The sequence below is a fragment of the Acanthamoeba castellanii genome (genome assembly GCF_000313135.1).
Source record: "Acanthamoeba castellanii str. Neff unplaced genomic scaffold scf7180000084753, whole genome shotgun sequence".
Lineage (NCBI taxonomy): Eukaryota > Discosea > Longamoebia > Acanthamoebidae > Acanthamoeba > Acanthamoeba castellanii.
In genome coordinates this window covers 378,731-399,323 of record NW_004457538.1, presented here as the reverse complement: position 1 = coordinate 399,323, position 20,593 = coordinate 378,731, and the positions used below count along the sequence as shown (strand labels likewise).

General features: G+C 59.7%; 8 protein-coding genes across 8 annotated transcripts; 6 read left to right on the top strand and 2 right to left on the bottom strand.

Annotated features, from left to right (window-relative positions):
• Window positions 1-37: 37 nt before the first annotated feature.
• On the top strand, window positions 38-4,488 carry ACA1_200120 (RhoGAP domain containing protein; the record flags this gene model as incomplete). Its single annotated transcript, XM_004341759.1, has 17 exons — window positions 38-68; window positions 411-844; window positions 1,197-1,353; window positions 1,476-1,539; window positions 1,647-2,042; window positions 2,192-2,273; window positions 2,354-2,497; window positions 2,733-2,780; window positions 2,859-2,962; window positions 3,059-3,182; window positions 3,281-3,346; window positions 3,434-3,518; window positions 3,661-3,742; window positions 3,782-3,868; window positions 3,962-4,046; window positions 4,147-4,304; window positions 4,392-4,488. The coding sequence occupies 17 exons, from the start codon at window positions 38-40 to the stop codon at window positions 4,486-4,488; spliced, it is 2,244 nt and encodes a 747-aa protein (XP_004341807.1).
• A 147-nt stretch (window positions 4,489-4,635) lies between these two features.
• On the bottom strand, window positions 4,636-7,921 carry ACA1_200110 (Prokumamolisin, activation domain containing protein; the record flags this gene model as incomplete). Its single annotated transcript, XM_004341758.1, has 16 exons — window positions 4,636-4,730; window positions 4,820-4,900; window positions 5,066-5,172; window positions 5,279-5,334; window positions 5,431-5,476; window positions 5,498-5,563; window positions 5,684-5,773; window positions 5,846-5,977; window positions 6,106-6,172; window positions 6,267-6,368; window positions 6,479-6,668; window positions 6,832-6,968; window positions 7,074-7,174; window positions 7,278-7,476; window positions 7,555-7,597; window positions 7,676-7,921. 16 exons carry the CDS (start codon window positions 7,919-7,921, stop codon window positions 4,636-4,638), a joined length of 1,758 nt encoding a protein of 585 aa, XP_004341806.1.
• A 233-nt stretch (window positions 7,922-8,154) lies between these two features.
• On the top strand, window positions 8,155-9,165 carry ACA1_200100 (uncharacterized protein; the record flags this gene model as incomplete). Its single annotated transcript, XM_004341757.1, has 4 exons — window positions 8,155-8,320; window positions 8,455-8,784; window positions 8,899-8,970; window positions 9,062-9,165. 4 exons carry the CDS (start codon window positions 8,155-8,157, stop codon window positions 9,163-9,165), a joined length of 672 nt encoding a protein of 223 aa, XP_004341805.1.
• A 316-nt stretch (window positions 9,166-9,481) lies between these two features.
• On the top strand, window positions 9,482-9,979 carry ACA1_200090 (flavin reductaselike, FMN-binding, putative; the record flags this gene model as incomplete). Its single annotated transcript, XM_004341756.1, has 1 exon — window positions 9,482-9,979. The coding sequence occupies one exon, from the start codon at window positions 9,482-9,484 to the stop codon at window positions 9,977-9,979; it is 498 nt and encodes a 165-aa protein (XP_004341804.1).
• A 425-nt stretch (window positions 9,980-10,404) lies between these two features.
• ACA1_200080 (uncharacterized protein) lies at window positions 10,405-11,898 on the top strand (the record flags this gene model as incomplete). The annotated part of the gene is made up of 1 exon (XM_004341755.1): window positions 10,405-11,898. One exon carries the CDS (start codon window positions 10,405-10,407, stop codon window positions 11,896-11,898), a length of 1,494 nt encoding a protein of 497 aa, XP_004341803.1.
• Window positions 11,899-12,066: 168 nt separating this feature from the next.
• Window positions 12,067-13,615, bottom strand: ACA1_200070 (tetratricopeptide repeat domain containing protein; the record flags this gene model as incomplete). The annotated part of the gene is made up of 8 exons (XM_004341754.1): window positions 12,067-12,120; window positions 12,178-12,359; window positions 12,461-12,544; window positions 12,640-12,735; window positions 12,847-12,928; window positions 13,007-13,083; window positions 13,170-13,305; window positions 13,382-13,615. The coding sequence occupies 8 exons, from the start codon at window positions 13,613-13,615 to the stop codon at window positions 12,067-12,069; spliced, it is 945 nt and encodes a 314-aa protein (XP_004341802.1).
• Window positions 13,616-13,818: 203 nt separating this feature from the next.
• On the top strand, window positions 13,819-14,475 carry ACA1_200060 (uncharacterized protein; the record flags this gene model as incomplete). Its single annotated transcript, XM_004341753.1, has 1 exon — window positions 13,819-14,475. The coding sequence occupies one exon, from the start codon at window positions 13,819-13,821 to the stop codon at window positions 14,473-14,475; it is 657 nt and encodes a 218-aa protein (XP_004341801.1).
• Window positions 14,476-14,944: 469 nt separating this feature from the next.
• On the top strand, window positions 14,945-20,515 carry ACA1_200050 (Poly(ADPribose) polymerase catalytic domain containing protein; the record flags this gene model as incomplete). The annotated part of the gene is made up of 23 exons (XM_004341752.1): window positions 14,945-14,967; window positions 15,018-15,244; window positions 15,334-15,431; window positions 15,517-16,003; window positions 16,089-16,171; window positions 16,311-16,441; window positions 16,540-16,837; window positions 16,956-17,091; window positions 17,153-17,268; window positions 17,355-17,634; window positions 17,748-17,812; window positions 17,874-18,026; window positions 18,204-18,259; window positions 18,381-18,498; window positions 18,614-18,730; window positions 18,851-18,951; window positions 19,085-19,212; window positions 19,318-19,400; window positions 19,475-19,661; window positions 19,795-19,838; window positions 19,947-20,105; window positions 20,209-20,346; window positions 20,447-20,515. The coding sequence occupies 23 exons, from the start codon at window positions 14,945-14,947 to the stop codon at window positions 20,513-20,515; spliced, it is 3,297 nt and encodes a 1,098-aa protein (XP_004341800.1).
• Window positions 20,516-20,593: the final 78 nt, after the last annotated feature.

Sequence of the window (20,593 nt, the reverse complement as noted above, 5' to 3'; positions counted from 1 at the left end):
TTGCATTTTTGCCAATCATCACATACCTCGCCTCCCAATGCGACAACGATCTTCCAGCACCCACAAAGGTACTCCCCTTCTGCTTCTGATGCCCCATCCTCCATTTAAATCCATCTGCTCTCTCCGGCCCGCTTTACCTCCGTCGTTAGGTGAAATCATTTTTGGGGCTCACGAACTCACGCACGCGACAGGGAAGGGCCGTGTGGAGGTGGCACAATGCATGGAGGCACAGAAGGTGTGGGAGGTCCGCGGCCTCGTCCTCTGGCGCCCGCTCCCGCCACCAGGCAAGTGCTCACCTCTCTCTCTCTCTCTCTCTTCTGTCTTGTGTGTTGGCGGCTTTGTTCACGTCCATGCCTTGTGCGCGCGTGTGCGTGTGCGTGTGCGTGTGCGGTGGTGCGTGTGCGCTGCAGGGTGGTTTTCGTTGGGCGATTGGGCGGAGGAGGTTGAGGGCCGACCGAGCGACAACGATGTGTGCCTCGGCTGGCTGCCCGTCGTTCGCGAGGACGCGGCCACGACGACCACCACACAGGAGGGCGGCGGTGAGAAGGCGCTCTTCGGCACCGAGCTGCAGGAGCTGGCCCACCGCGAGGGCCGGCCCGTGCCGGCGGTGATCAGCGACGCCATCTCCTACATCGAGCGGCACGGCCTGCAGGCCGTGGGCCTGTTCCGCATCGACGTGACCAGCCTCATGAACAACCTCACGCGGGACATTGACGCCGGCCAACCGATCGACCTCGACGCCATTGCCAACCCGCACGCAGCCGCAAACATCATCAAACGATTCCTCAGGCAAATAGGCGCTACCACGCACGCACGCATATGCGCATATGCACGCACAACACGCGTGCGTCTTCGTTAACTCTTGGGCCAATTCAATGTGCAGACGACTGCCCGAACCGTTGTTTCCCTTCTCGGTGTGGAACTCGATGGCCGAGGCCATATCAAGTGCGACCCTACCCCCCAAGGGGCCAGGCCCCTCGTCTCGGACTCATTTGTTTCTGACACGAGACACACGACACACGACACACGACACACGACACACGACACACGACACACGACACACGACACACGACACACGACACACGACACACGACACACGACACACGACACACGACACACGACACACGACACACGACACACGACACACGACACACGACACACGACGCGACGCAACACACGCGACAACAGCATCACAGACGCCGGAGGAGAGTCGGGAGAAGATTATGGCGGTGATGCAGGAGCTGCCGGAGGTCAACCTCAAGGTGATGCACCGAATATTCGGGCTGCTGAGCCGAGTGGCCCAGCACTCGCACAGCAATCTCATGCCCGCCTCCAACCTCGCCTCCATGATCGGTTCGTAGCCGGACACAACCGACACACGACGCACAAGACACGTACACGACACATACAAAGACACGACGCACACACCACCGCACACACACGCGGGAATGACCTGGTCCGGTGTGATTCTTTAGGCCCCAACGTGCTCTACCCTCACCCTTCACAGCAGGACCACACCCAGCCCGAATTTGTACTTCGGTACATATAGCTGTGTGTTGTGTGTTGTGTTGTGTTGCGTGCGTGCGTGCGGTGACAAGAGAACCATCACAGCGCTCACTCTGAGCTTGTGCTGCACCCGCGCTCAGGGACGTAAACACGGCGAACGCTGTCGTGGAGACCATCATCACGTCGCTCGAATTCTTCTTCCCGCCGGAGGAGACGGAGGTGCCGGACACCGCTAGCACTAGTGCCGACAGCGTCGCCGCCGCTACGAGCGTGGCCACCACCACCATCACCACCACGGCCTCGCACGAATCGAGCACGAAACAAACGACTTTGGTGGTGTCGACACCACTGACCACCGCGGCCACAACGTACGACACGAGGCCCTCGGGGCTCCTGGGCGTGCCCGGCGTGATGCTGGAGGACAACTCGCTCCAGCGACGGCGGAGCAACATCAACGTGCTCAAGCAGTTCTTTGAGGAGAAGGCGCCGCCGCCCGCGTCCGCGCTCAGGCCGACCAGCGACCCCACCACCACTCGGTAAGTACCACCCAGCCCGGCTGGTGCCCTGAGAAGCGGGATTGCAAACCCAATCGGCGGCGCGCGGCCCTAATGCCTCAACTCGTTCTGTGCGCGTCGTGTCGCGCTGTGTGTCGTGCGTGTTTGGTCGCGTGTGTTGTGTGTGGCAGGTCGACGGCTGGGGCGGAGCCAGAGAATGGGCGGGAGAGCAAGGTCCCGCGCCTGAGCCTCATGCTGAAGGTCAGCGGGTTCGTACCACTCGCGCGACTACCACAATTTATTTTATTTTATTTGCTGACGTCACCACCGCCACCGGGCTGGCTGGCGCGCAGCAACCAGGGCACGGCGACGGTGACCGCGGCGGTAAGCCCGCGCGAGTCGACCTCGCCGTCGTCATCGTCGCCGTTGTCGTTGTCGCCATCGTTATCGCTGGCGTCCTCTTCCTCATCTCCCACTCCATCTTCTTCCTTATCATCGTTGAGCCTCGCCTCCGTGCCCTCCAACACCCCGCTCCTCGTCGCTCCCAAAAGCTTCGTAAAAGTTTGGGTGCGTGCGTCCTGTGTCATGCGTGTTGCATGCGGCCGTGTGTCGTGCGTCGTATGCCCAAAGCCGCGGCCAAGGACTCATCGTGTGTGTGTGTGTGTGTGTGTGTGTGTGTGTGTGTGTGTGTGTGTGTGTGTTGTGGCCAATTCTGCATTTTGGGGTGCGCAGGACAACTCGGGCCTGGGCTCCAAGTTTGGCTTTCTGGCCCTTTGGAAGGTGCTGTTGGGCCTCCGAGCTATGGCGACTTCTTTGAGTGCTCACTGTGTGATGTGTCTGATGTGTGTTTCGTGACAGGCGGTGCCGCCAACGCCGCAATACGTGGCCCTGGGTAATGTGGTGACCACCAGCCCGGACGGCATGCCGCCCGCCACCAACACCTTTCGCTGCGTGCACGTCAGGTACAGCCACCCTCGCCTCTGCCGCTCAACAGCATGTTGCGTGTGTCGTGTGTCGTGTGTCGTGTGGCAAAGCTGAGCGACCAGTGGTGTGCGTAGTGCGGTGAAGAGCGTGACGAGCCGCAAGTGTCTGTGGAAGACGTCGGACAGCGTGCGGCAGACCCTGAAGATGTACCGCAGCAGCCGCCAGAGCAGCCCGTGCTCCCTCTGGATCGCCCTCCCCGTACTCCCCCTTACCGCCACCTTAAAATCGCCACCAAATGCCTCTCATCACTTTGTGTGAGAGCCTGGGACTGAGATCTCGAAATTGCAACTATGCAGGAGGACGGCCACGGCGGCGAGCTGGCCTTCAAAACGGGCCTCTTCCTCAGCTTTCCTTCTCTCGATGTACGAACGCACCTGTGCGTGTCGTGTGTCGTGTGTCGTGTTGTGTCTTTTTGGATGACTCACTTTTCGGGTCAAACCAACCTACAGGCGCGCACGGAGCAGTTGTTTGGGCTGCGGAAGGACTGCGACTTGGTGTCGTTCTCCAAGGACAACCCCACCCTCCCCAAGCGCGGTACACCCTCAAATTCATCGAATTCCTGCACACACGCATCCGTGTGCGTGTGCGTGTGTGTGCGTGTGTGTGCGTGTGTGTGTGTGTGTGTGTGCGTGCGTGCGTGTGTCGACACTGACGGTGGTCGATGGGCACCGAACAGAGTTCGAGTGGGAGGGCGGCGAGGAGATTCCGAGCTGCCACCTGTGCGGGGCGGCCTTCACGATCCTGCGCCGGCGCCATCGGTGCCGCTCCTGCGGGCAGGTCTTTTGCGGGACCTGCAGCGTGGTGGCCGACAAGAAGACCGTCATGTCCCGCTTCAAGCTCGAACTCAGCTGCCTGCCCTGCAAGAAGCAGAAGCAGGTCGAAGAGTACGCTTCCCTTCCACACCCACACGCACACGCGCGACACGACACGACACGCGCAGCGTTTGCTCATTTCTCCGCGGGGGAGGGGGATTACAGAAAGGAGAGCCAGGAGAGCCTGGACCTGCTGCGCAAGTGGCGCGAGGAGCAGCGACAAAAGGCGACCACCACCGCGGTGGGCAGCGTACATACTCTCTCACTCTCTCTGGCCGAGCCGTGGCGGCTGTGCGCTCACCTGCGTGTTGGTGTGCGGCGTGTGCCGTGGTGGGTGTCGTGCGCGGCAGAGGGACGCGCTTCTCTCGCCCCGGGCGGGTTCGCTGGCAGGGAACACGCGGGAGAAGAAGGAGGCCTTCGAAGGCGCCGGCGGCGGCGGCGGGTCCGGCATCAGCGAGTCCAACCGGGCGTGGAAGACCGCCCTCAATCGCAACAAGGGGTTCCGCGGGTACTCTCTCGTTCCCACCTCTCTTCCCAGCCTGGACGTTCTCCTGATTTGCGCAACACGACACGCAACACGACACGACACGCGTAGGGATCACGGGATGCTGCTCGATCGACGCGCGATCGCGTCGTCTGCTCCGGCGTCCTGCGGCGCGCGGTCTGCTGAGCAGGAGGGTGACAGCACCTGAACCCTACCACACCGGCCACAACACGCAGCACGCAGCACACAGCACAGCACACACGAAAGAGAAAGACCAGAGGGCACCTTGTAACTACAAAAAATGTTTTACAAAAGAAACACAAAAGATGTGGACAAAAGAGAAGAGTTGCATGTTTTAGGCGTGGAGGGGGAGACCGGCCGGCGGGAAGTTGAAGAGGCTGGCGTCCATGGCCAACGCCGCGAGCTTCTCGAAGTTGGGCGTACCCAGGCCTGGCGACGACGACGACGATGACGACGACGGGCACGGCATGATCAGAATCAAAGCAAAGTGAAGGAGGATTGGAGGGGGGCTGACGTACCGGTGTAGGGGTCCCAGCCCTTCTCGCACGCGAAGGACGTGCTGCAGCACCCGGGGTCCTGCTTCTGGCACTCCTCAATGTCTGTTGACCGACGTACGACACGCGACACGACACACGACACAACACACGACACGACACACGTGACACGACACACGCGCACGAGGCACCGCAACAATGGTCACCAAAGGCCAGAGATGAGAGAGCAGGAGGAGTGCAGGCAGAGGGAGTCGGGAGCACGCGTCGGACCGGTGAAGGCGGAGGCGGCCTGGTAGAGGAACGGGTTGACGAAGCCGAGGGTGGGGCGGCCCGCCGCCAACCGCAGGCTGTTGATCAGCGACAGCACCGCCGCGAACCTGCAACGACCATCATTAAAACAATAAATAATAAGTAAAAATAAACAATAAATAATAAGCAAGACAGAATAAGTAATAATAAGTAATGATTTGAGGGTCAACGCACGTGGGCGTGGAGGCGGAGGTGCCGGCGACGGGGATGACGGTGCCGTTGTACACAACCTACAAGGCACACACGACGACACACGACACACACGACACGACACAATTTTGAGTACCGCACACGCTGCAGAAAGCGCATTGGTGTGAGTGGTGAACCTGGAAGTTGGAGCCGATGGCGGAGATGTCGGGGAAGGCGCGGCCTCTACGGTTGAAGAGGACGTCCGGCGTGCGGGTGCGCTGGAGGAAGGCCTCCACCGCCGCATTCTGATACGACGGACGCTCGAAGGACCTGCACGCGTGACGTGAGCGACTGCACACGCGCACACACACACACATACACACACACCACACGCACGCACACGCACACACACGCACGCACACGCACACGCACACGCACACACGTGCGTACCAGGAGAAGCCGCCGCTGCTGAAGGCGATGCCGTTCTCGCGGCCGGTCGAGTCGTTGTAGAACGTGGCGCCCGTCGACACGATGTGCGGGCTAGCCCGACCGACCCCGCCCCGGCGGGTTAGTTGAATTGGTTTGGGGGGGGGCTGGGCGAGTGGTGCGTACCTGGAGGAGGGGAAGTCGGCGACGAACACGGTGCATTTGTGGAAGTCGGGCTTGCAGCCGACGCCCCAGTCGCCGCTGCCGGTCACGAAGGTGCGCCCGCGCAGACCAAACATCGCGAACTCCTCGTCGATCCTGCCCGTGACAATTTAAGTAAAATACGCACATATTCGTTATTTTATATATACAAATATATAAGAAAGAATGTGTAACTAGATATGTGCATTTATAAAGAGAGATAAAATATGGGTTGGGTGGAGTACCTGCGCATGTAGGACTCAGAGACGGTGTACTCCAGATCCTGGTACGAGATCGAGAACACGTGGGGAACTGCGCACGCGACACACGGCGCACGACACGACACGACGGTAATGGATGAGCACACGTGGCCGCACCGTAATAGGGAGAGGGGAGGGGAGCATACGGGTGGTTTGATTGTGGAGGAAGAGGAGCCAGTCGAGGAAGGGCTCGTTTCCGCCGGGCCTGCTGCCGGGCGTCGAATAGACCCACGTCGGGATGTTCTCCCCTACAACACGACACACACGACACACGACGCGACACGCGCAACGATTAGGCCACATGCGTGAGGGTAGTGCGTGTTGTGTGTCGTGCGTGTTGTGTGCGATGGTGGCGCACCGAAGCTGCCGCGGCCGGCGCCGGTGACACCGGTGAGGTACTGGACGTCGAGGCTGGCCTCCACGCCGGGCGCGGTCGGGTCGTTGGGGCCGAAGGTGTGCTCGATGGGCAGCACGGGCGTCCCGTACAGCTTCTGGAACTGCTGCAGGTCCTGCGCCGAATAGTACTGGCCCAGGAACGACACCACCGCCTGCCGCATATAAGTTCCATCACCGCACTCGTCAGTCACATAAAAAATTAAATAATTTTTAAAAAACGTCAAAATAACAAAAAGAAAACAAGTGACAAACAAATGGCCAATAATAATAGCAATTGTAATAATTGTAATAATAAAATAAAAGGGGGAGTGGTACCTGGAGGTTGTTGGCGACCTTGGGGACATTGGTGATGCTGTAGAGCTTGCGGATCATGTCCGGCGTGATGGGCACCTTGCTCGGCGCGTCGGCCCCGAAGGCGTCCACGCTGGCCTTCAACTGACCCTTGCCATAGTCTGCCCACACGACACGCGCAACACTCGTTGTTGGCCACACGCACGACACACGACACACGACACGCACACGCACGCACGCCACGACGCAAAAGAGTGGTCGGGTACTAGGGAAACGGATGACGCCGGCGACCAAGTCGAGGAAGGGCGCGACGTGGGCCGGAACCGAGTACTCAGCCAGGCAGCGCATCACCTCCTGGCCCGTCTCCCTATATCACGCTCGTCACATTCAGCCGCGCGTCGCGTGCGTGTCGTGTTGTGTCGTGCGTGTTGTGTCGTGCGTCGTGCGATGTGTGTTGCGCGGAGACGCACGTGTGGCGGAAGCGGCCGAAGGAGCAGGCGAGGAGGGCCTCGGCCTGGTCGGCGTCGACGTGGGCGGTGATGTAGTCCCGGTTGCGGGACAGCTCGTAGGAACGCACGCCGTGCGACGCCAGCCAATCGACCACCGCCGCGACCCACTCGGCCGGGGGCGCCACCAGATCAGCCAATTCGCTCGCGCTCAGATAACGACCTGTCCAATCATGTGTGAGCTCAACCATTTTATGTTCATGTTGCAGTGCAACGCGCATGCCGCACACACGGCGCATACCATAGTGCGGGCTCGACGGGGTGGAAACCTCCTGGAGCTTGGCCTGCACATGTGACACGTCAGCATAACAAAATAAATAGAATCTTTAAAATATCTAAATTTACGGAGGCAAGGTCGGGACCTGGATGAGGCCGGAGTCGCGGCGCGTGAGGGCAAAGGTGAGGGGCACCACTGCCGCGCGGCTGGGCTGCTGGTGCGAGACCGAGACCCAGCCGGCCGGCGGAGTTCGCAGCGACTGCGAGCCAACCGCAGGCTCCAGCGCGACACGACCGAGCAGGGAAAGCTTGGCGTCGCCACCTGCCACCATGCAGGCCACCAGGAGGCACAAGAAGGCCACTGTCAAGGCCAAGCTCAACCGGGACTCCATCTTCAGCTTGCACAAGGATGAGATAAAAAAATGTAATATTAAAAAATCACACGGCGAAAAAGAGAGTCGACACAAACTGAAGAGGAGCACGAAAGGTGCTGGTGTCGGCGGGAAAGGTCGTTGTAAATCTTTGTGTAGAGGCTTCATCTTGAAGGCGATTTTTTGGTAAAGAGAAAAGAGAGAAGAGGATGTCTGGCTGTCCTCACTGGTGCACGCGACAATGTTGGGCGTTCATGGCGACCCTCTTGGCCGTAATCTTCTTCATCGTGGCCCTGGCGCTCCCCTGGTATGGAATTGCTGAGCGCGGCACTTACAGCCTTCCTGGCAGCAACACGACGAGCGAGGGTGACCTCATTTCCTCCTTCTATTGGACCGGCTTCGTCATCTACATCAATCCCAGTAAGTACTCTGTATCCGAAGATTTTCATCTTTTTTTCATCATTAGCTGTCCACTTCGTTTTCTCGGCGGCCTTGGTGGCCACCAGCATTTCTTTCATGATTGATTAATTAACATTTATTTAATGCATCTGCAGAGGATGGCTCGGACTCGACAGAGGAGTACTCCTGGAACGACCTCAAAGAGATTTCGGGCAAGAGCTCCAACCGACCACAGACCGTCTACTTTGCCTGCATGGCGCTGGCTGGCGTATCGCTCGTCCTGTCCATCCTGGTCTCGTGCTTCATCTTCTGCTGCCTCATGCGACGCAGCGCGCGTCGTAGCCTCGAGGAGTCGTGCGGCAACTGCCCCAAGTGGTCCATCTTCCTCGCCTCCCTCCTCTCCTTCCTCACCGCCGTCGCCTCCTGGGGCGCACTCTTCGCCTTTCCCACCGCCCTGGACGACATCGATTTCCTCAAGTGCAAGGGTAAATTATCTCTCGTGTGTGTGGTCGTGTTGCAATTGTCGTGTGTGTGTGTGTGTTGTGTGTGTGATGGATTCATTCTAATTCTTACGATCCTGACGCTTTGTTTGTGTGCAGGAGAGTATTGGTGCGGCTCGTTCGTGGGCTCCAAGGACATCGGCAGCGACTCCAACCTTTACTGGGCACCCAGTACGTGCTCCCTGCCCTTTGCTCTGCCCTGACTCCACTCTTTGCGCTTCTCACACGCACACCTGGTGATTGTGCTGCCACCACGCGCCAGGCATCGGCTGGGTGTTTGCGGTGATGGCGTCGGTGTGGGGTCTGATAGGATGCGCCCTTGCCCTCCTCGTGCCCAAGACCCACCAGTACACACTCATAAACTAGCCTGACCATATTTTGACATCCAACATGTTGTGCTCCAATGTGTTGGCATTACCACTTGGCTTTACCAGGCAAATAGGGGGATTTCGCTCCGTTGTATCGGCGTTGTGTGGGCGTCGTATCGGCGGTTTTCATGAGCTGGACAGACAGAAGGGGCAGAACTGTTCTGTTGCGCGCGTCAACAAACAGAACAGCCTGGGCGCTTCCTTTGATGTCATCCTCTACTCGTCGTCCTGTGCCTCTCACCAAGTCCTATCGTCTGCTCAACCACGGGCCCACGGTGTTGGTCAGTGCGGCCCACGAGGGGAAGCGCAACATCATGGCCGCCGCATGGTCGATGCCGGTCGAATTCGACCCGCCCAAGGTGGCGGTGGTCCTTGACAAGTCCACCTGGACCCGCATACTGCTCGAGGCGTCCGGCTACTTCGTTCTGAACGTGCCGGTCGTGGGCCAGGCCGACATCACCTACACGGTCGGCTCTACTTCCGGCCGCGACCTGGACGGCGAGGGGCGGGACAAGTTCGAGGCCTATGGTCTGGAGACGTTCGAGGGCGAGGTGGTGGAGGCGCCGCTGCTGGCGGGCTGTGCGGCCTGGCTGGAGTGCCGTCTGCTGCCCGAGCCGCACAACCACGAGCAACACGACCTCTTCCTGGGCGAAGTCGTGGCCGCCCAGGCAGACGAGCGAGTCTTCAAGGATGGGCGTTGGAGCTTTGAAGGGCATGACGAGCTGCGCACACTGCACCACATCACTGGTGGCCACTTTCTGGTGGTTGGTGGGCACTTGGATGGCCAAGTGCTGTCGCCAAAGCCAAAATAAAAATAGGCATTTCCTTCTTGTTGCAAGACCGGCATGGCACAGCACAATAGTCTGTCCTTTGCAAAGGGGTCCCACCCAAGGCTCAAAAGAAGGGAGGTGGTACAGCACAAGCAAGAGGAGAGACGCGCAAAAGAGACGGGAAACAAGAAAAGGCGAAAAGAAATTACTAAAGAAGTTTGAGGAAAAGGAGTGTAAAAAGATGACGGTATGTGGCGGCCTTGCCTGACGACGACGGACTTTAGGTGCCAAAAGAAGAAGCGAACAAAACCTTGCAACTCAAACACGCTGCGGGTACACCACTCTAACTAGTTTGGTTGGAGATGGACGTCCTTTCTCTAATCGACGTTCCAGCTTTAGAAGGGCCTCCCCCCTTCCCCGATCTCCGGTGTGCCAGCAGCAGCAATCTTGCTGCTCCGGAATCGATGATGGAGGAAGAACTCACGGGCGCCACGGATTCGAAAGGGAGTGGAGATGATGATGATCTGCTCGCACCATCCAACGTGCAGGAGGACCGATTCGAAGAGTACGACGGAGATTACCAGGCAGAGGATGAAGATGACGAAGATGACGATTTTGTAGCGACCAGCACCGCCTCGTCTTCATCATCGACGAGCCGCAAGCGTCGGCAGCCTGCAGCCAAGAAGTCCTCCACCACGAAGGCCAAGAGGGGGGGTGGTGGCGCGCGTGGTGCATCGAAGGCCAAGAAGGGCGGCGGTGCCACCACCGCTACGAGGAGAGCCTCCAAACGGCGACGAAAGAGCGACGACCTGGACCAGGAAGATGGTGATGATGCAGATGAAGATGGAGACTACGTCGAGGGCAGCAGTCGGCGAGGAGCACCACGAAGTAGCAGCGATGCCAGGGACGACGAGGACCCCACCATGGACACCACGACCATAACCCCCACTACGACCACAACGACCACAACGACCACGGCCGCTACATCTACTTCGGCCAGTTGCATCGTCAACCTGGGCGGTGTGGGCAGCTGCAGCGGCGGCCGGACGTGCGGCGGTCGCGGGCCGTCGCTGGCGCGGCTGCCGATGCTGTGCCGCGCAGTGCTGCGGTGCCTGCCGCCGCCCCAGCCCGAGCTCGAAGGCAACGAGGCCCTCCCGTACGACTCCGACGCCATCCAGGCCCTCGTTCTCGACCTCGCCGTCGACCCTGCCCTCCACGCCGTCGACACTGTCGGTAACGCCGTCGCCAACACTGTCGACGGTGACCGCCACCACCACAACAGCGACAACAACAGCGCGGCCGATGCCGAGCGTCGGGTGGTGGCCGAGGCCGTGCGGCGGGTGGCGGCGTCGACCAGCGCCGGCGGGCGGCGGTACCGGCTGCCGCAGCGCGACGGGTACGACCGGCGGGCGGTGCTGGCCCTGTACGAGGCCTTCCTGGCCAGCCCCAAGCAGCAGAAGAAGCGCAGCTATCGAATGGAGGGCGCGCCCGACCTGCGCTCGCTGTGGACCGAGGAGCGCATCGCGCGGTTCCAGATCGCGTTCCGCAAGTACGGCTACAGCCCGACGTCGAACCGCAAGATCGCGGAGGCGATCGGCGAGGGCATCCACGCCAACCACGTGGCGGACTTCAAGCGGCGGTACAAGAAGGTGCTGATCAAGGAGGGCCGGCTGGACGAGCTCAAGTCGATCAGCGGCATCCGCATGAAGAAGATCGAGCAGAAGATGAATCAGCTCCGCAACCAGCAGGAGCAGCGGCAGCAGAAGAAGAACAACAAAACCAACAAAACGAAGAAGAAGCCCGGTACCCGGGTGTCCAAGCGCGCTCTCGCGGCGGCAGCGGCGGTGGCCGCCGAGGCCGAGGCGGCCAGTGCCGGCCTCGTCGACGCTGCCGTTGATAGCGGCGCCGTGGTCGGGATGGTCGCTGATGTAAGCAGCAGCGACGCCTCGGCTCCCGCGTGATCGGAACGAATGTAGAGAGCGAGTGCGAGAGCGAAAGAATGTGCATAGAAGAAGAGAAGAGTGTCCATAGAGAGAGTGTGTCTTTACGTATTTTTCCATAATGAAGACCCAGTTCGTATCTTGAAGTGATGAGCAGCAGCACACGCGCTTCGGGACAGGCGCTCCTTTTCACTGGGGGTAGAGGCGGGGCACGAGCCCGAAAACGTCGATGTCCAACGACTCCTGTACCATCGCGTGTGTCAAAATAATAATACTCCATTCAATAAAAGGTCGTGGTACCTCATCGCCGGCCTTGATGTGCCCCTCAGGAGTGCGGGTGATGGGGATGAACCACACGCCTCGGTCCTTGCGGGCCTCCAGCTGCACGAACACGCCCTCCTTGTCTGCATGCCGCCACTTCTTCTCGCCGCCGAGCCACACCTGCGGAAAGGCGAGCGCCGACTTGGGCACGATCACGATTCCTGCGCTCGAGCACACACGCCACACGTGGGCAACGGGTGTGAGTCACCTGACGACATAGAGCAGCACGCGGCCAGCTTTTGTGCGGGCAAGAAGGACGCACCGGCGTGGGCGTCCATGTCCTGTTGGTATTTTCGGAGGAACTCGGAGCAGGAGGCATGGGTCTCGGGCGATTCGAATCCCTTCTCTGAGAAAACAGGGAAAAGCGAGAGGAAATGGAAAGGGCGTGAGCCACACGACACGACACGACACACACGACACACACAATGAGGCTGCACGTACCGAGAGCGACCATGCCCATGGAAGAGGACTCGTTTTTGTCGTCCTTGAAGCCCAGCATGAAGTGCGCTACAGGGCGCAGAGTCTCGCCACCAAACACTGTATCATGCACGCGCAGGTCGAATGAGCTGAGTGCATCGCACTGTGCGTAGCGCGCGTACGTCGTGTTGGCGTGTGCTGTGAAACCGGCTCATATAGAGAGAACGTTACCTCGGGTCTTGACATTCTCGATGGTCTGTTTCGTAAAGTCGCGTACGGCCTGGTCCGAATAGGGCACCGGCACCTTCGCTTTCTGTGTGATCAAAATTGCATGTCTTGCGTCAACTGGAAGTTGCTAAAGGAGTGTCGAGAGGAGAGGAAGGTCTCTCACCAAGCTGTCGCGGAAGTTCTCGTAGTCCTCGCTCGAGTTGCCAATGTCACGCACCCGCCTGCCCTCCTTCTCGGAGACTGGCACCGATACAGCGCGCACGCCGTGAGCAGGCAAGAAACGAGAGACACCCAGACAAGACGACCGTGTCGTGAGGGTGTTGTACCTCGCTGCAGCACCTCAGCGAGCTTGTTGCGGATCTCGGCGTCAGAGGGAGCAAGCTCCGCGGCCTCGCGCAGAGCCACAAGCGCTTCATCATCGCGCAGCAGCTCTCGCAGCGCGCAGCCGCGTCTGTAGTAACCCTGATGCCGGGCGCCCGGCCTGCCTAAGTCTCAAAGCCGCGATTATTGTGATTAATCGTGGCAAGCGGGGCGGCACCTTGGCCCAGAGGGGCTGAAGTTGTATGCACTTCTCGGCGTCCTCGAGGGCCTTGTGGTCCTTGCTCATTTTGAGCCACGCGGCACACCGATTGCTGTAAAGGAGGTGATTATTCGGATCTTCGCGAATGCCCGACGTGTAGCACTTAATTGCCAGCCCCCATTTGCCCAGCTTAAACGCTGCGTTGCCCTCGTCCTTCCAGTTCTTCTTTTGTTCTGCTCCCTCCGCTGCCATCTTCGTTCTACGCTACACGATTTTGTGTAAATCATTCTTTTCCTTGTCTGGATTTTCCCGCCAAAAATTATTACGCTCATGCATAACATTCCAAGCCAGATCCGTCGACATAAAACAACAAAAAACAGCCTCCGAGGAAGAACAACCAAGCCAAACATCAATCGTGGGTCCATTGCGAGAGGAAGAAGACCAAGATGAGAAGGATGAAGGAGAAGCTGGGCGGCTGCGGGAGCAAGATATGGGATGGAGTGGTCTGCAAGCCCTTCCGACCCTGCTTCGAGAAGGCATGGCGATTCAGCAAGCTGTTCGTGCCATGCCGCGGCGACGACTACACCCTCCTGGCCGAGGACAAGAAGTGGCGCGTGGACAAGCTGGGTCCGGTCAGCTGGGCCGAGATCTTCTGCAAGGGGCTCGGCATCGGCGTAGGCATCGCGTCAGTCTCCATCTACGAGCAACATCTCGATCGACCCTACCTCTTCTTCGGCGAGAAGGTGGCGCAGATGGTCTTCCTCGGCATGGTGGCGGTCTACTACACCCTGCTCAACCTCCAGAAAATCGCCGAACGCGAGATCTTCAACATCGGCTTCAACGTGCTCATGATTATCTCCCACTGGTGCCTCTTTATGATCCTCTTCACCTCGGTCGACCCCGGCGCGTTCGTCTTCTGCTTCTGCTTCCTCATGACGATGGGCGAGATGGTGCACGCGATGTACCTCGGCGTCTACTGGAAAACGCGACGAGAGGCCTGGTTCCCGCATCCGCTCCTGCTCCTCTTCTCGGCCTTCCTCATTCTCTGGTACCTCGTCATCATAAGCCTCCAGGTCGTCATCTATCTCACCAACTACGGCGAGGAACTCTAAGCCGAGGGTCCTCACCATCGAGACCTCTCGATCCTCCAGTTTTGCCACAACACCTGTAAAAATACGCCTTGGTCTGGCTGTTAATTTATTATCAATAAAACCCTTTCCACGAATTGATTCATCCGTTTATTTTCTTTATTTATTTTATTTGCCTTTATTTCTCTCTTGCAAAGGATGCCACCCAAGCGAAGGCCGCCCCCCCGACGCCGCCTCTGCGCCTGCTCCCGCCGCCCAACCGGCAGCACCCGCGGCAGTGCCCCCAGCGCAGGCGGCCGCCCCGGTTTCTACAGCGCCAGCAGCCGCGGTGGTGACCCCCGCCCCCGCCCCCGTACCAAAAGCGGCCGCTCCACCACCTCCTCCGACCAAGGCGCCGGTGGTGCAGTGGTCGTGGAAGTCCGACAACGGATGGGTCGCCTACGACCACGCCCTCAACACCAAGTACTACGCAATACCCCCCCCCCGCGGAGCCATGCCCAAGCGGACCCTTCGACCGTTGGTTATTTTGAGGTTGATTGGTGGTTGCTATGGTGGTGGCGGTGCAGGATCGAGGCCGAGTACAAGAAGGGCCAGAAGCGGGTGAAGGTGGACGACGAGCGGTTCGTCGACGTGACCCACATGCTGCAGCGCCGCTATGACGACGAGACCAAGCGCCGCGAGGTCAAACGCGAGGAGCCGCCCGCAGGCACCGACAACGACTCTTCCGAAGAGGAGGAAGAGGAAGAAGCCGAAGCAGACAACGATGATGACGATGATGATGACGACGATGTGGGTACGCGCCACTACGCGCCGTTGTGGAGGGTGTTGGTTGCATTGTTGCTTTATTTAAGGTGGCAATGATGGGCAATGGTGGGCGACCAGGTCGGTGGTACTGGCAGCAGGACGACAGCTCGTGGGTCGAGTACGACCGCCAAAAGGCCAGCGAGATCGAAGACGCCTTCGCCGCCGGCAAGCGCCGCGTGCGCATCGTACACATTCCTTTCTCGTGCGTGTGCGGTGATGCGTGTGCGTGTGCGTGTGCGACATGACTAATTCGCGCCGCAGGACAGCGAGCGGTTCATCGACCTGCCCAACCTGCTCCAGCGCCGCTTCGACGACGAGTCCAAGCGTCGGCTCGTGAAGCGCGAGGGACCCAAGCCCGCAGCCCGTCTCCCACCGCCCACCGCCACGGCCACCGCCGCATTGGGCGGCGCCTCGCTCCTCTCCTCGCTCATGGTCTCGGCCCCGTTCGGCTCCGCCACGACCGCGCCCGCGACTACGTCAGCATCCACGTCATCGTCTACAATCCCAGCGCCGACAGGGTCGACAACAAAAGCGGCAGCGGCGGCGTCGACCAGCGCGCCGCCGCCGGCCAAGGCCTCGCTGTTCGCCGCGGCCGCGGCCGGACCCTCGTTCGGCGTGTCGACGCCGGTGGCCATCCCCGCCCTCTCCCCCGCGGCCCAGTGGCAGATGCAGCTCGCCACCATCGCGCCGCCTCTCGCCACCACGACCACCGCCTCTTCCGCCTCTTCGAAGTCGGCTTCCTCCTCGTGTACGCCGCCACATTTCTCCTCCTTGCGCGTTGCGCTCGTCCCACACATAACTCAAACTTGTTTTCTTTTATTCTTTTATTTCAGTCACGCCCTACGCGAAAGCGTCATCCGAAGATGAAGAAGAAGACGACGAAGACGACGAAGATGAGGACGAAGATGAAGACGACGTAATGCCCTTCTGGTGGCGGCGGCGGTTGATCATCGCTGACGGCGCTGGTGTGTGCTTTGTTGGTTGGTTGGTTGGTTGGTTGGTTGGTTGGTTGGTTGGTTGGTTGGTTGGTTGGTTGGTTGGTGGCGGGAGAGCAGGGCGGGCGGGAGCTGGTGGGCGAGGCGCGTGTCGAGTATGCCGCGAGCGGGCGGAGCGGCTGCCGCGTGTGCCGCCAGAAGATAGACATGGACGACCTCCGCGTCGCCCGCATGGTCCAATCCCAGAAATTGTACGCTGCTGAACAACACGTTCCACCGCACACGCAACACACGCAACACACACGACACGATGTGTTGTCATAGCTCACCATGGCCGATGTCGCTGCAGCGACGGCAAGATTCCGGAGTGGCACCACTACGACTGCTTCTTCTCGACGTACAAGGTGATCGACATCGGGTACGTGTCGGGGGCGAGCAAGGTGCGGTGGGAGGACCAAGAGAAGCTGCGCAAGCAGATCGAGGCCGACCAGCCGCGCGCCAAGGCCAAGTCCAAGTCGGAGCTCAAGAAGGAGGACGCCCTGCGCGACGAGAACGAGGCCCTGTGGGCCATCAAGGACAAGCTCCGCGCCGCGCTCGACGTCGGCCAGCTCAAGTACATGCTCGAGCACAACAAGCAGGACTCCAAGGTGCGCATCACACACGCACACGACACACGCGACACACACGACACATGCCGGTGTACGCGGGTGCGTGGCCTTGAGGAATGACAAAAATGTAATGTGGTGCCAATGTGTGTGCGGGCAGGGAGGCGAGGCGAAGCTGTTGGATCGGTGCGCCGAGGGAATGCTGTTCGGCGCGCTGCCGCCGTGTCCGTCATGCGACGAGGGCCAGCTCGTGTGCGTGCGCGGCGTTGAATACAAATGCACCGGCTACGCCTCTGGTACTCCGCCCTCCAATCCTTAATGTTGGCGCTGCTGACATCAATTGTTGGGCGGCGCTAGCGTGGGGCCGGTGTCTGTTCACGGGCACGGCCAGCGACGTGCAGCGGCTGCCGTGGAAGGTCCCCTCGGGCCTCAAGGACGCCTCCACCTACCTCAACAACTGGAAGTTCAAGCCGGTACCGCACCGCCTTAAGGTGGCGTGTGTGATGATTAAGGTGGCGCCACCTGACGACATGTGACGGTGGGTGTGGTGCGACACCAGCGCAAGCCGGTGGAGCGGGAGAAGGTGGATCTGCCCGTGCTGGAGATCCCGCAGGCCGCCGAGAAGAAGCGCAAGCGAGATGACGACAGCGATGATGATGACGACGACAGTGACAACGATGCGGCGGCCAAGAAGAAGAAGCAGCAGCTGGAGAGCGGCGTCCAGAAGTTCAAGGTCAAGGGCAAGTCCGCCGTGCACCCGGACTCTGGGCTTGATGACGATGGCCACATCTACCAGTCCGACTCGGGGACCGTCTACAACGTCATGCTCAACCTCGCCGGTGTGTACACTCGCATCGCACGCGTGTGCGTGTGCGGTGATGCGGTGGTGCCTGTGTGTGCTGTTCGCGTGTCGACTGACCTGACACGACATGGCGCCGTGCGGGGTCGGCAGATATCACGTCGGGCTTGAACTCGTACTACGCGCTGCAGCTCATCGAGCTCGACACCAAGAAAACCGTACGCGCGCGCGCACGACCGCACACGCACCGCAACCGCACACGCGCACTATAAGGCGAAGAGTAGAAGTCGTAACTGGGATGCGCTGGCGGGTGCTGTGGCGGGGGAACGGGTCCAGTGGTATGTCTACCGGAAGTGGGGGCGCGTGGGCACGACGATCGGAGGCGACAAGAAGGAGAAGTTCTCCTCCATCGACTCGGCCAAGGCCGCCTTCGTCAAAATCTACGAGGCACGCGACCATCTCTGCCTCTTTGCTTTTCTTATGCACGCGCGCACGTGTCGTGTCGTGTGCCATGGTCACACGTGCGTGTGTCGCGTGTCGTGTGTACGGTTCGTGGTCTGGTTATGGGTGGAGAGAGGGGCGCTGAATGCCTTGTGTGCGGTCGTGCAGGAAAAGACGGAGAATTCGTGGGCGCACCGCGATCAGTTTGTCAAGAAGCCCGGCAAGTACGGCTTTCCCCAACCCACACACACAACACACACGACACGCGCATCTCTTTCTCTGTGCGTGTGCGTGTGCGTCCCATACGTGCGCTGTCGTCCATTCGTTAATCACAACCATCGCCAGGTTCTATCCGATCGAGATCGACTACTCGGGCGACGACACCGACGAGCTGGCCATCAAGCAGAAGGCTCAGGAGCTCCGCCGCAACAAATCCAAACTCGACAAACGCATCCAGGCACGCGTACCGACACGACACGACACGACACGACACGACCAACGACACGATACGACACGACACGACCACGGGGCTGACGTGGTGTTGGTGTGCTGTGGTTGCACGGGGAACGCTCGAACAGGACCTGGTGGGGTTGATATTCGACATCAAGGCCATGCAGGACACCCTGCTCGAGCTCGAGATCGACGTCAACAAGATGCCCCTCGGCAAGCTCTCCAAACGCAACATCCAGCAGGGCGTACGCTCCCCATTTACTTCCCCACGCAGGCCATTCCCATTTGCTGACATGTGTGTCGTGTCACGTGTCATGTCGTTGGTCGTGTCGTTGGTCATGTGTGGCACGTGTGCGGTCGTGTAGTACGAGGTGTTGACGGAGATCCAGGGCATCCTCAAGAAGGGTGATCCGTCAAATCTCGCCATCAAGACTCGCCTCACCGAATGCGCCAACCGCTTCTACACGTACCTTCCGTCTCACCTCACCTCATCTCAAGATGCTCCACACACACACACACACACACACACACACACGCACGCACACACACACGCACGCGCGCTCACGACACACGATGCACGTGGTGGTTGCCGTTACCAGGATCATTCCGCACGCCTATGGCAATCATCAGCCGCCGTTGATCGCGACGGAGGAGCAGCTGCGCGAGAAGACCGACATGCTGGAGGCCCTCCTCGACATGGAGATCGCCGCTTCGCTCCTCAAGGATGGTGCGGCCCCGCCCTCTCCCTCCGCGTGTGCGTGTGCGGTTATGTGTCGTGCGTGTGCGGTTGCGCATGTGGCGCGATCAGTTGGGTTGACCGACCATCGAGCAGGCAGCGGCGGCGAGACGCTCGACCCGATCGAACAGAACTACCGCAAGCTCAAGACCAACATGGTCCCTGTCGACACCGACGACGTATTCCCCCCCCTTCTCTTTTCTTTGCCTTCGCTCTATCTAAATTGTAACTCTAACTAAATTGAATGATTCAGTCGGACTGGGACATGGTGTCCAAGTACGTGACGCAGACGCACTGCCCCACCCACACGGCCTATTGGCTGGAGCTGGTCGATCTGTTCCGCATCGAGCGCGAGGGCGAGTTCGACAACTTCATCCCGTTCTCCGACCTGCCCAACCGCATGCTCCTCTGGCACGGCTCCCGCCTCACCAACTACGCCGGTACGCCCAATTTTCTTTATTTCATGGAGTTACATTGCAACAACTCAATTCAACCAATCCGCTTGCGCACAGACATTCTGTTATTTAATGAAATTACATTGCAACGTAATTAAACCAATTTGCGTACATGCAGGTATCCTATCGCAAGGCCTCCGCATCGCCCCGCCGGAAGCCCCGGTTACCGGTTACATGGCACGTGACACTATTCCCTCGCGCACAGGTCAGAAACCAACGCCTGAGCTCATGTTGCATGCGTGTCGTGTCGTGCGGTTACGCCTGGTGCAGTTTGGCAAGGGCGTGTATTTTGCGGACATGAGCAGCAAGTCGGCCAACTACTGCTACCCCAACCGGGAGAAGACCACGGGCCTCATGCTCCTGAGCGAGGTCGCGCTCGGCAACGTGTACGAACTCACCCAGGCCGAGTACATGGACAAGGCACCCCAGGTACGCCCTCCCCCTCCACCAATCATCGCCCTCCCGCGTCGACCTGCAATTGATGTGTGTCGTGCGGTGGTGCGTGTGCGGTGGTGCGTGTGCGTGTGCGTAGGGGTTCGACAGCACGAAGGGCTGCGGCAAGACGGCTCCGGACCCACGGCAGTCGGTGACGACCCCCGACGGGGTGCTGGTCCCGCTGGGCACGCCCGCCAACACGGGCGTCTCGCCCACCTCCCTCCTCTACAACGAGGTACGCGCCTCCACCAATCAAAAAACAAAGCAATCAAACACGGAGATGATTGGATGCACTCACAAAGGTGTTGTTTTTCCACACCAACACACACTCTTAGTTCATTGTGTACAACACGGGCCAGATCAACCTCAAGTACCTTCTGCGCGTCAAGTTCCACTACTACTAAAAAGTCTTCATTTCTCCCATCAACAATGATTGACCACACGACTTGTGTAAAGAGGTCTGGGAGTGGTACGGGGTTTCG